The sequence below is a fragment of the Mobula birostris genome, chromosome 2 (genome assembly GCF_030028105.1).
Source record: "Mobula birostris isolate sMobBir1 chromosome 2, sMobBir1.hap1, whole genome shotgun sequence".
Taxonomy (NCBI): Eukaryota; Metazoa; Chordata; class Chondrichthyes; order Myliobatiformes; family Myliobatidae; genus Mobula; species Mobula birostris.
In genome coordinates, this window is record NC_092371.1 from 164,717,761 (window position 1) to 164,730,489 (window position 12,729).

Genomic DNA, 12,729 nt, shown 5'->3' on the forward strand with positions numbered 1-12,729 from the left:
AACTATATATGCTTTCTGAGTGGGCTTGATAGAGCAATGAGGATGCTTCCCCTTAATGATAGTAGATCAAACATGAAATGAAAAAAAATTTCAGATCATTATGAATCTTAAGAATTTCCAGTTTCAAAGTGAAATGCTGTGCTAGTGGACGCATGCAAGATTAATCAATCTTTGGACTGTCCAGATTTAAGATTAAGAAGATTAGGCAAGTAGAGAAAAATCAAAAAGAAATAAGCAATTCCTATCAGTCAGTCAGTCAGTGGGTGCTGTCCCAAATCCGGGGTTGGTGGCTATGCGCCTCCATCTTCTTCAGTCTTGCGACAGCACCGAGTACAGCCTCTCCTCCAGTTTGTTCTTGCTGGCTGCCTTGGCACCGCCCACCGCCGCCCCCACCGAACTCGAGCCCGAGGCCATGTCGACTTCCAGCCGCGGCCGCTTCTTGGAGCTCAGCCCTTCCTAAGGCGGAGGCCTTAGGCAGGTCCAGGCACACAGTGCAGTGCCCAAGTTCATCATGTCTCTTCTAACTAAGTGCATAGCATACAATTCATAGATACGTGATGAGGCTTTAATCTCTTCCACGGAAGATGGCCGTTGGCTCACAAGGAGCTCATCCGCCCTTTGTCAGGTCTTGTTTTTTTTTAAGTCCTGCTGGGTGTCCTCACACCCTTCTCACCAGACTAAGTCCAGTGGGGGAGCCGGCCCAAGTCACCGACCACTCGACCACGGCTCCCGGCCGAGCGCCGGGCGCCTGCTCCCCACCGAATCTCACCAAGCGCCCGGCGCCCGACCAAAATCTATACCTTTTCCTTATGTTCTTACTTTACTAACATCGTTTTGTGCACCAATGACTTTTCCTTTTTACTATCTTTGTATATTACTCCTAAGAGTTTACCTAAATTCAAACATTAAGTAAATTTAATATCAACTGCAATTACCTTTTAGTGTTTTATCTGTGCTTTATTTTTCATTTTAGTGTGACAGTAGTCTTGATGATTTTTTTGCAACATCACCACCATGTACGTGCTCCCCAGGGCCACCTGGCCCTCAAGGGAAAAAGGTAATAATTGTTACTTTCCTACAACTGATATAGTAGTTTGCAACTTTCTCAAAGAAATGTTCCTTGTTTTAACTAGCTAAAGTGGAAGTCATTTGGCAATAATAGTGACGACTAGACAAATCACAGGTTTCTACCACATACTGCATATACTGCAAGTTTCATTTATATTCAATTGTTCTTTCTGAATACTCTAGACTTACAGATTGTTGTTTGTTATCTAAAATCTAGAACCAATCAAAGAAGCTGTTAATTAGTTTGTTTCTTTATTGGAATTGCCACATTGTCTATTCACAAGCAATGATCTGAAGTGAATGTCTGCACTAATCTGCCAGATGGGCAGGATGGGGTGGGTGAGGGGTTATAAAAGAGGAGTATCTAGTAAAATCAGAATCAGTTTTATTATCCCTGTGGTGTGAATATGTTGTTTTGCCATTACAGTGCAGTACAACATTAAATTACTATAAATTACAAAATAAATAAGTAGTTAAAAAAAGAATAATTAGGTAGTGTTCATAGGTTCATGGACCATTCAGAAATCTAATGGAACGGAAGAAATGGTTGAAGCTGGAGTACTGAGTGTGGGTCTTTATGCTCAGATACCACTTCCCCGATGTTAGTAATAAGAAGAGAGCCTCTCCCAGATAGTGACAGTCCTTAATGATGGATGCCGTCTTCTTCAGGCATCACATCATGAAGATGTCCTTGATAGTGGCGGGTAGTGTCTGTGATGTAGCTGGCTGCGTATACAATCCTTTGTATCCTCTTGTGATCCTGTGCATTGAAGCATCCATATCTAGCAACCAGTCAGGATGCTCTCCACCGTACAACTATAGAAATTTGCAAGAGACTTGTTATGTCACCAAAGACTCACACAAATTTCTACAGATGGAGACCATCCTAACAAGTTGCATCACCATTTGGTATGGAAGAGCCACTGCACAGAAATGGAAAAAGCTGCAGAAAGCTGTGAACTTAGCCAACTCCATCATGGGCACTAGCCTCCCCAGCATCAATGACATCTCAACAGGTGACATCCCCTATCACTCAAGTTATGCCCTCTTCTCATTGCCACCTTCAAGGAGGAGGTACAGAAGCCTGAAGACACATACTCAATATTTTAGGAACAGCTTCTTACAATCTGCCATCAGGTTTCTGAATGGACAATGAACACACCTACAGTACCTCACTTATTTTTTTTTCTGTTTTTGCTCTCTTTTTGCATGTTGAATATTTTTTAATATTTATTGTAATTCATGGGATTTTTTATTATTATAAATTACAAAGTACTGCTGCAAAAAGACAACAAATTTGGCAACATATGCCAGCGATATTAAACCTTATTCTGATTCTGTCATGCCAAATATCCTCAAACCCTGAACAAAGGAGCCTGCCTTCTTCATGATTTCATCAACATATTGAGCCTAGCACAGATCTGAGATGTTGACACACTGTAATTTAAAGCTGTTTACCCTTTCCACTGCGGACCCCTCTGTAAGAACTGGTACCTGTACTCTGAACTACCTTAAATCCACAGTCAAGTCCTTGGTCTTGCTGATGTTGAGTGCAAAGATATTGTGACACTACTCATCCAGCCAATATAGCTTACTCACGTACATCTCCTCATTGCCATCAAAGATTTTGCTAACAATGAAAATAGTTGAAAGATTGTAACGTTTTAAGATTAAGTTCTAATAAAATATTGGATCAATCATTGATTGTTGAATCTGGCTGATTATAATTCTATGATGCATAGATGGTAAGGTGACACCGGCATAATTACATCATAATGCATTGTAAGGTTATGAAAAGAAAACTTAAAATTTCCAAAAAAAAACAAACTGTGTTAAGCCAACAATAATCTTTTCTCAATATTTTCAAAATCCTAAAATTATCCGTATTTTTATGTAAGTTGAGCTGAAAAGTTTTGGGGCTATCTTTTTACATTTCTGCTTGAGTATATTGGAAACAGCATATAAGATTTTTTTTCTCACAGAACTTTTAGCTTTTATTGGACATTTTTCTCTTTCAGTAATTCCACAGTAGTTCCTTTAAATTGATAATTAATCCACCAGAATTGTATCTAAAAATGTAAAATGCTGGAAGCAGTTTCAGAAAACAATGCATTATGTTTTTTTTTATTTTTTTTGTCTGAGAATATTTTGACCTTGGAGCTATAGATGGCTTCATAATTACTTCCAGTCCATATCTATAACGTTACCAGAAAAAGCTCAGAGAAATTGCCAACAGGGTAATAAATACTGGTCTTGACAGCAATACCCACATCCCAATAAAGAATAGATTTTAAACAAAGTATTCCTTTGCATCAATATCATGGGGGGGGGGGTCATCATTGACTGGAGCCAAAATTGGACCAGCCTCATCAAAACTGGGAAGGGCAGGTTGGATATTGTCTAAAGCATAACTCACCTAACTCTTAGGTAAAAGTCACCTGACTCTTCAAGCCACCAATGAAAGTTACTTGTGATGAAATATTTTCTACTTTCCTGGACAAGAGCAGCTATCATTGAGAAGATAAATTCATATGTAGTTAGTAGTCACTGTTCTGAGGCAATTCAACATTTTACAATTAATTGCCAGACACATTACTTGCTCAGGGATTTTACTTTTGTGTCTACGTCTCCCCTGAGCGCGAATGCCAAGGACACACTGGGAAAGCTTTACAGTATCTTCACCTCTGTAGAAAACAAGCATGTGGACAGGTCTTTATAATTGCAGGAGTTTCAATCATGTTGATCTGCAGGACATTTTGCCTAAGTTCTACCAACATGACACCAGAGCCACTAGGGGAGAAAACATGTTTATACAAACAATGTGGTACTTACATAATTACATCACCATTTTGGTCTCTTTGACCACATCTCCATAATCTTAATCCCAGAATACTGACTGCTGCTGAAAAATGGAGAAACCAGTCAAGAGGACCATCACTATATAGCCTATTGAGGCAATATCTATGTTTCAAGGCTAACTTGCAGATGTTCAAGGAGGCCACAACAAACAGAGAAGATACAGGCTTCAAAGAATATGTGCCATATGTCACCAGTTACATCAGTGTGTAGATGACATTGGTATCTCACGAATGTCATCTTATGGCCCAATCAGAAGTCTATAAGACCATAAGACATAGGAGCAGAATTAGGGCATTCAGCCCATCAAGTAGGCTCCACCATTTCATCATGGCTGACATTTCTCTCTGAACCCTTTCTCCTGTCTTCTCCCCATAATCTTTCACGCTCTGACTAATTAACAACCTATCTACTTCTGCCTTAAATACATCCAATGACCAGGCCTCTACAGCCACCCGTAGCAATAAATTCCACAGATTCACCATCCTCTGACTTAAGAAATTCCTCCTCATCTCTGTTCTAAAGAGACACCTCTCTATTCTGAGGCTGTGCCCGCTGGTCCTAGACTCCCCCATCTGTCTAGGTCTTTCAATTTTCAACAGATTTCCATGAGATCCCTTGGATTTTTAAATTTTCTCCGTGTAGAAAATAGTCTATGCTTTATTCCTTCTACCAAAGTGCATGACCAATCTGTTCTTGACACTGTATTCCATTTCTCACTTCTTTGCCCATACCTCTAATCTATTCAAGTCCTTCTGCAGCCTCTCTGTTTCCTTAACACTACCCACGCCTCCACCTATCCTTGTATTATCCACAAACTTGGCCACGAAGGCATCAGTTCTATCATCCAAATCATTGGAATATAATGTAAAACAAAGTGGTGCCAACACAGACCCCTGCAGAACATAACTAGTCACAGGCAACAAATCAGAAGAGGCTCCCTTTATTCCCACACTATGCTTCCTGCCAATCAGCCAATACTCAATCCATGCAAGTATCTTTCCATGGGCTCTTATCTTGTTAAGCAACCTCATATGCAGCACCTTGTCAAAATCCTTCTGAAAATCCAAGTACACAACATGCACCAATTCTCCCTTGTCTATCCTGCTTGTTATTTCCTCAAAGAATTCCAACAGATCTGTCAGGCAAGATTTTCCCTGAAGGAAACCAAGCTGACTTTGGCCTATTTTGCCATGAACCCTCAAGTACCCCGAAACCACATCCTTAGCAATTGACTTCATCGTCTTCCCAACCACTGAGATCAGGCTACTTGGCCAAAAATTTCCTTTATTCCGCCTTCCTTCTTGAGGGTTGGAGTGACATTTGCAATTTTCCAGACCTCCTGAACCATGCCAGCATCAAGCGATTCTTGAAAGATCATTACTAATGCCTCCAAAATCTCTTCTGCTACCTCTTTCATAACCTTGGGGTGTAGTCCATCTGGTCCAGGTGACTTTTCTACCTTCAGATTTTTAAGCTTCCCAAGCACCTTCTCCCTAGTAATAGCAACTGCACTCACTTCTGCCCCATGGTACTTGAAGTTCTGGCATACTACTAGTGTTTTCCGCAGTGAGGACTGATGCAAATTACTTATTCAGTTCTTTTGCCATGTCGTTATCCTCCTTTACTACCTCTTTAGTGTCATTTTCCAGTAGTCCAATACCTACTCTCACCTCTCTTACTCTTTATAATTCTGAAAAAGTTTTTGGTATCCTGTTTGATATTGTTGGCTAACTTATCCCTATATTTCATCTTTGGCTTTGACTTGCCTTGTCAGCCATGATTGTGACATCCTGCCTTTAGAATACTTCTTTGAAATATATCTATCCTGCACCCTTCCAAATTGCTCCCAGAAACTCTGGCCATTCTGCTGTCATCCCTGCTAGTGTCCCTTTAGAGTCAACTTTGGCCATCTCCTGTCTCTTGCCTCTGTAATTCCCTTTACTCCACTGTAATACTGATACATCTGACTTTAGTTTCTCCCTCTCAAATTGCAGGGTGAATTCTGTCATATTTTGATCACTGTCTCCTAAAGGTTCCTTTACCTTAAGCTCCCTAATCAAATCCAATTCATTACACAACACCCAGTAAAGAATAGCTGATTCCCTAATAGGCTGAACCATAAGCTGCTCTGAAATGTTATCTCGGAGGCATTCTACAAATTTTCTCTCGTGGGATCCAGCATCAGCCTGATTCTCCCAATTTGTCTGCATATTGAAATCTCTCATGACTATCATAACATTGCCCTTTTGCCATGCCTTTTCTATCTCCCATTGTAATTTGTACCCCACATCCTGGCCTCTGTTTGGAGGCCTGTATATATCTCCTGTCAGGTCTTTCTACCCATACAGTTTCTTAGCTCTACCCTCAAGATCCTATGTCTTTTGATCCTAAGGATCTTTCTAAGGAATTGATTTAATTTTTGCCAACAAAGCCACACCACCCCTTCTGCCTACTTTCCTGCTGTTTCGATACACTGTGTATTCTTGGATCTTAAGCTCCAAACTATTATCTTCTTTCAGCATAACTCAATGATGCCCATAGTGTCATACCTGCCCATCTCTAACTGGGCTACAAGATCATCTCCTTTATTCTGTATACGGAATGCATTCAAATATAAAATCCTGTATCCAAACCCTTTTTCAATTTTGTCCACTACAACCCATCCCACTGACTGCAATTTTGCCCTATCATCTGCTTGTACTTCCTGACAGTCTCACTACACACTGCCTCTGCTCGTAAACCATCAGCCCAATCCTCAGCCCTATCACTCCAGTTCCCATCCTCCTGCCAAATGAGTTTAAATCTTCCTCAACAGCTCTAGCAAACCTGCCCAGAAGGATATTCGTCCCTCTTGGTTTCAGGTGTAACCTGCTCCTTTTCTACAGGTCATCCCTTTTCCAGAAAGGATCCCAATGATTAGAATCTAAAACCTTGCTCTCTGCACTAGTTTCTCAGCCACTTATTCATCTGCCAAACCATGCTATTCTTACCCTCAGGGACACATGGCAATCCAGAGAAAAGCTTCCTTTTAGCTTTCTATCAAGATCACTAAATTTGCTCTTCAGGACCTCCTCACTTGTCCTATGTTCTTGGTGTCAGTATGTACCAAGACTTCTGATTGCTCACCCACCCCCTTTAGAATGTCATGGACCCAAACCAAAACATTCTGACCCTGGCACCTGGGAGGTGGACAAAATCAAAAAAGATGAATACAGGACTAATGGTGTTATATTTGAACATGCACAGTATACAGAACGAGGTAGATGAACTTGTAACACAGTTGAAGATTGGTGTGCATAATGTTGTAGACATCACTGAATCATTTCTCAAAGAAGATTATAGCTGGGAGCTTAATTTCCAAGGATACATATTGTATCAAAAGGACAGGTAGGAAAGCAGAGGGGGCAACATTGCTCTGTTGGTAAAAAATAAAATCAAATCAAGTCAAGTCAAGCAACACACACAAAAAATGCTGGTGAATGCAGCAGGCCAGGCAGCATCTATAGGAAGAGGTACAGTCGACATTTCGGGCCGAAACCCTTCGTCAGGACTAAGTGAAAGAAGAGATAGTAAGAGATTTGAAAGTGGGAGGGGGAGGGGGAGATCCGAAATGATAGAAGACAGGAGGGGGAGGGATGGAGCTAAGAGCTGGAAAGTTGATTGGCAAAAGGGATACAAGACTGGAGAAGGGAGAGGATCATGGGATGGGAGGCCTAGGGAGAAAGAAAGGGGGAGGGGAGCCCAAAGGATGGGCAAGGAGTATAGTGAGAGGGATAGAGGGAGAAAAAAAGAGAGAGAATAAATAAATAAATAAAGGATGGGGTATGAAGGGGAGGTGGGGCATTAATGGAAGTTAGAGAAGTCAATGTTCATGCCATCAGGTTGGAGGCTACCCAGACGGAATATAAGGTGTTGTTCCTCCAACCTGAGTGTGGTTTCACCTTGACAGTAGAGGAGGCCGTGGATAGACATGTCAGAATGGAAATGGGATGTGGAATTAAAATTTGTGGCCACTGGGAGATCCTGCTTTCTCTGGCGGACAGAGCGTAGGTGTTTAACAAAACGGTCTCCCAGCCTGCATTGGGTCTCGCCAATATAGAAGGCCGCATCGGGAGCACTGGACACAGTATATCACCCCAGCCAACTCACAGGTGAAGCGTCGCCTCACCTGGAAGGACTGTCTAGGGCCCTGAATGGTGGTGAGGGAGGAAGTGTAAGGGCATGTGTAGTACTTGTTCCACTTACAAGGATAAGTGCTGGGAGGGAGTTGGTGAGAAGGGATGGGGGGGACGAATGGACAAGGGAGTCGCGTAGAGAGCGATCCCTGCGGAAAGCGGGGGGGGGGGAGGGAAAGATGTGCTTAGTGATGGGATCCCGTTGGAGGTGGCGGAAGTTACGGAACAAGTCAAGTCAAGTCACTTTTATTGTCATTTCAACTATAACTGCTAGTACAGTACAGAGTAAAAACGAAACAACGTTCCTCCAGGACCATGATGCTACATGAAACAACACAAAACTACACTAGACTACGTGAAACAGTACAAAATTACATTAGACTTCAGACCTACACGGGACTACGTAAAATGCACAAAACAGTGCTAGACAGTACAATAATTAATAAACAAGACAATAGGCACAGTAAAGGACAAATTACAATATAATAATAAATGATGTAAATGTAAACAATATAAACAATGTTTTAGCAGGGATTGAGAAAGAAATGAGCAAAAATTGCAAAGGGACTGGAGTGGTGTTCAGTTCAGTGTGTGTGTGTGTGTGTTATTAGAAAGTGGTGACATAGGATCAGAAGGTGTTGAATCATTGTGGATAGAGCTAAGTAGCTGCAAAGGTAAAAAGACCCTGATCGGAGTTATATAGAGACCCCCAAACAGTAGTAAGGATGTGGTCTACAATTTACAACAGGAGATAGAAAATGCATGCCAAAAGGACAATGTTACAGTAGTCATGGGGATTTCAATATGCCCGTAGATTGGGAAAATCAGATTGGTGCTGGATTCCAGGAAGGAGAATTTCTCGAATCCCTATGAGATGGCTTTTCAGAGCAGCTTGTGGTTGAGCCCAGTAGAGGATGAGCTATTCTGAATTGGGTGTTCGCAATGAACCAGAATTGATTAGAGAGCTTAAGGTAAAATAATCCTTAGGGGTCAGTGATCATAATATGATCAAATTCTCCCTGAAGCTTGAGAAGAAGAAACTAAAGTTAGATGTATCAGTAATAGAGTGGATTAAATGGAATTACAGAGGCATGAGAGAGCAGTTGGCCAGAATTGATCGGGGAAAAAAAACTGGCAGGGATGATAGCAGAGCAGCAATCACTAGAATTTCTGGAAGCAATTCAGAAGGCACAGGATATATAGATCCTAATGATGAAGAAGTATTCTAAAAGAAAGATTTCACAACCAAGGCTAACAAGAGAACCCAAAGCCAAAGAGAGGGCATTCAAAAGAGCAAAAATTAATGGGAAGTTAGAGGATTGGGAAGCTTTTAAAAGTGAACAGAAGGCAACTAAAATGTCATTAAGGAGGTAAAGATGGAATATGAAAGTAAGCTAGCCAATAGTTTAAAAAGGATACCAAAAGTTTCTTCAGATACATAAAGTGTAAAAGAAAGGCGAGAGTGTATATCAAACCGCTGGACCGATGCTGGAGAGATAGTAATGGGGGATGAGGAAATGGTGGATGAACTGAATAAGTATTCTGCATCAGTCTTCACTGTGGAAGATACTCGCAGTATAGTGGAAGTTCCAGGTGCTACAGGTCATGAAGTGTGTGAAGTTACCACTACTAGGGAGAAGATTCTTGGGAAACTGAGAGGTTTAAAGGTAAATAAGTCACCTGGACCAGATGATGTATTTCCTAGCGTTCTGAAAGAGGTAGCTGAAGAGATTGTGGAGGTATTAGTAATGATCTTTCAAGAATCACTAGATTCTGGAACAGTTCCAGAAGACTATAAAATTGCAAATGTCACTCCACTCTTTAAAAAGGGAGAGAGGCAGAAGAAAGGAAATTATATGCTAGTTAGTCTGACCTAACAAGATGTTGGAGTCGATTGTTAAAAATGTGGTTTCAGAGTACTTGGAGGCATATGATAAAATAGGCCATAGTCAACATGATTTCCTCAAGGGAAAATCTTGCCTGATAAATCTATAGGAATCCTTTGAAGAAATAATAAGCAGGATAGACAAAGGAGAATCGGTTGATGTGGTAAACTTGGATTTTCAGAACACCTTTGATAAGGTACCACACATGAAGCTGCTTAAAAAGCAAAAAGGGCCTATTATAACTAAATAGTCAAATATGCATGGGTGGAGCTCACTTCTTCCAAAGCCGTTGTTTCTGATGTACTCATTGCACCATCTCCTATTCACTGCTCAATGGTAAAAGTTCCTCTCCTGAGCTCCATCAAATTGTGTGTTCCTCGCAGGTCAAATCCTGCAGCCAATTCTCTCGAGCTTCTTCTCTCTCTATTTCCTGCTGAAAAAGACCTCAACCCACCTCAGTGTCTGTCACAAAAGCTGCTCCCCCAGCATTCTCTAGAACCTTCTTCCAGTTCCACCCTCCTGACTGGATGACACACACATTCCTAAGCATCCCTTATCGTTAACGGTAACCCGAACACTGCCAGCAGAACATACTGCTTCTATATAAAAAAATAACATGAAATACCCTATAATATTAGCAGTAAAACCTTTAACAGGGTGTTACTTATAGACTCTGTGTCTGTTTTCTGACTAAATATTGTTTCAAAACATCCATTTAAGATCTCCCCCATCTTTTTCGGCTCCACTCATAGATTACCGCTCTCATCTTTTTGTCCCTTACAATTGGTTTGCTCTTAATATATCTGTAGAAACCCATAGTATTCTCCTTCATTTTGTCTGCTATAGCAACCTCATGCCGCCTTTTAGCTCTGCTGATTGTATTCTTTTGCATTTCTTATACTACTCATGTACTTCAATTGTTCCTGTCTGCCAATGTCTGCTATATACCTCCTTCTTTTTCTTAACCAGGGCCTCAATATCTCTGAAGGCGCCATAAACCTGTTATTCTTGCCTTTTACTCTGATATGAACATACAAATTCTGCTTTCAAAATTTCATTTTTGAAGGACTCCCACTTACCAAGAACACCTTTGCCGGAAAACAATAGCATTATTATCACTAGACGCAAGGTGTTCCCCTACACAAATTTCTGTCAACCTGACCTGTCTCATTCTCTAATAGGAGAACTAGTATTGCACTCTCACAAGTTGGGTTTCTATGTACTAATTAAGGAGACTTACCTGAACACATTTGACAAACTCTAAAGGTTAATTTGCAGGTTGAGTCTGTAGTGAGCCAGTGTTAGCATTCATTTCAAGTGGACTAGAATATTAAAGCAAGGATGCAATGTTGAGACTTTATAAAGCACTGGTAAGGCCTCACTTAGAGTATTGTGAGCAGTGTTGGGCCCCTTAGAAAGGATGTGCTGAAACTGGAGAGGTTGCAAAGGAGGTTCATGAAAATGATTCCAGGATTGAATGGTTTGTCAAATGAAGAGCGTGTGATGGCTCTGGGCCTGTATTCACTAGAATTCAGAAAGATGAGGGGTGACCTCATTGAAAGCTCTTGAATGGTGAAAGGCCTTGATAGAGTGGATGTGGTGAGAGAGTCTAAGACCAGGGGACATAGCCTCAGAATAGAGGGGCATCCTTTTAGAACAGAGATGAGGAAGACAGTATTTAGCCAGAGAGTGTGATGAATCTATGGAATTCTTTCCCACAGGTAGATGTGGAGACGATGTCTTTATGTATATTTAAGGCAAAGGTTGACAGATTCTTGAGTGGTCAGGGCATGAAGGAATACAGGGAGAAGGCAGGAGATTGGGGCTGACGAAAATTGGATCAGCCATGATGAAATGGCGGAGCAGATTCAATGAGCCAGTGGCCTAATTCTGCTCCTATATCTTATGGTCTTTACCATCCAGCCCTTTTACAGTATAGGAGTCCCAGTCAATATGGAAAGTTAAAATCACCTACTATCACAACCTTATGTTTCTTGCAACAGTCTGCAATCTCTCTACAAATTTGCTTCTCTAAATCACGTGGGCTGTTAGGTAAAATATAATATAATTCCATTAATGTGGTTATATCTTATTTGAGTATTTGAGTACTCCTATTTGAGTATTGCTGCGGGGGGGGGGGCGGGGGACAGCCTACCTGGGGGAAGCAACAGTGGCTGCCCCTCTGGCACAGAGTCTGGCCCTGTGGCTCAGAGGGGTAGAGAAAGGAAGAGGATAGCAACAGTGATGGGGGACTCTATAGTTAGGGGTCAGACAGGCGATTCTGTGGATGCAGGGAAGAAACACGGATGGTAGTTTGCCTCCCAGGTGCCAGAGTCCGGGATGTTTCTGATCGTGTTCACGATATCCTGAAGTGGTAAAAATAACAGCCAGAGGTCATGGTACATATTGGTACCAATGACATCAGTAGGAAAAGGGAGGAGGTCCTGAAAACAGACAACAGGGATTTAGGAAGGAAGTTGAGAAGCAGGACCTCAAAAGTAGTAATCTCGAGATTATTGCCTGTACCGTGTGACAATGAGTATAGAAATAGAATGAGGTGAAGGATAAATGCGTGGCTGAGGGATTGGAGCAGGGGGCAGGGATTCAGATTTCTGGATCATTGGGACCTCTTTTGGGGCAGGTGTGACCTGTACAAAAAGGATGGATTGCACTTGAATTCCAGGGGGACCAATATCCTGGTGGGGAGGTTTGTTAAGGCTATTGGGGAGAGTTTAAACTAG

The 12,729-nt window shown here is 41.5% G+C and overlaps 1 protein-coding gene across 1 annotated transcript in view; it reads left to right on the forward strand.

Moving 5' to 3' along the window:
* The window catches only part of col21a1 (collagen, type XXI, alpha 1), a 211,819-nt gene that overhangs the window by 58,401 nt on the left and 140,689 nt on the right, over positions 1-12,729 (forward strand). The window contains exon 10 of the mRNA XM_072280324.1: positions 974-1,057. Coding sequence (XP_072136425.1) covers positions 974-1,057 — 84 coding nt within the window. The remainder of the gene's footprint in view (positions 1-973; positions 1,058-12,729) is intronic.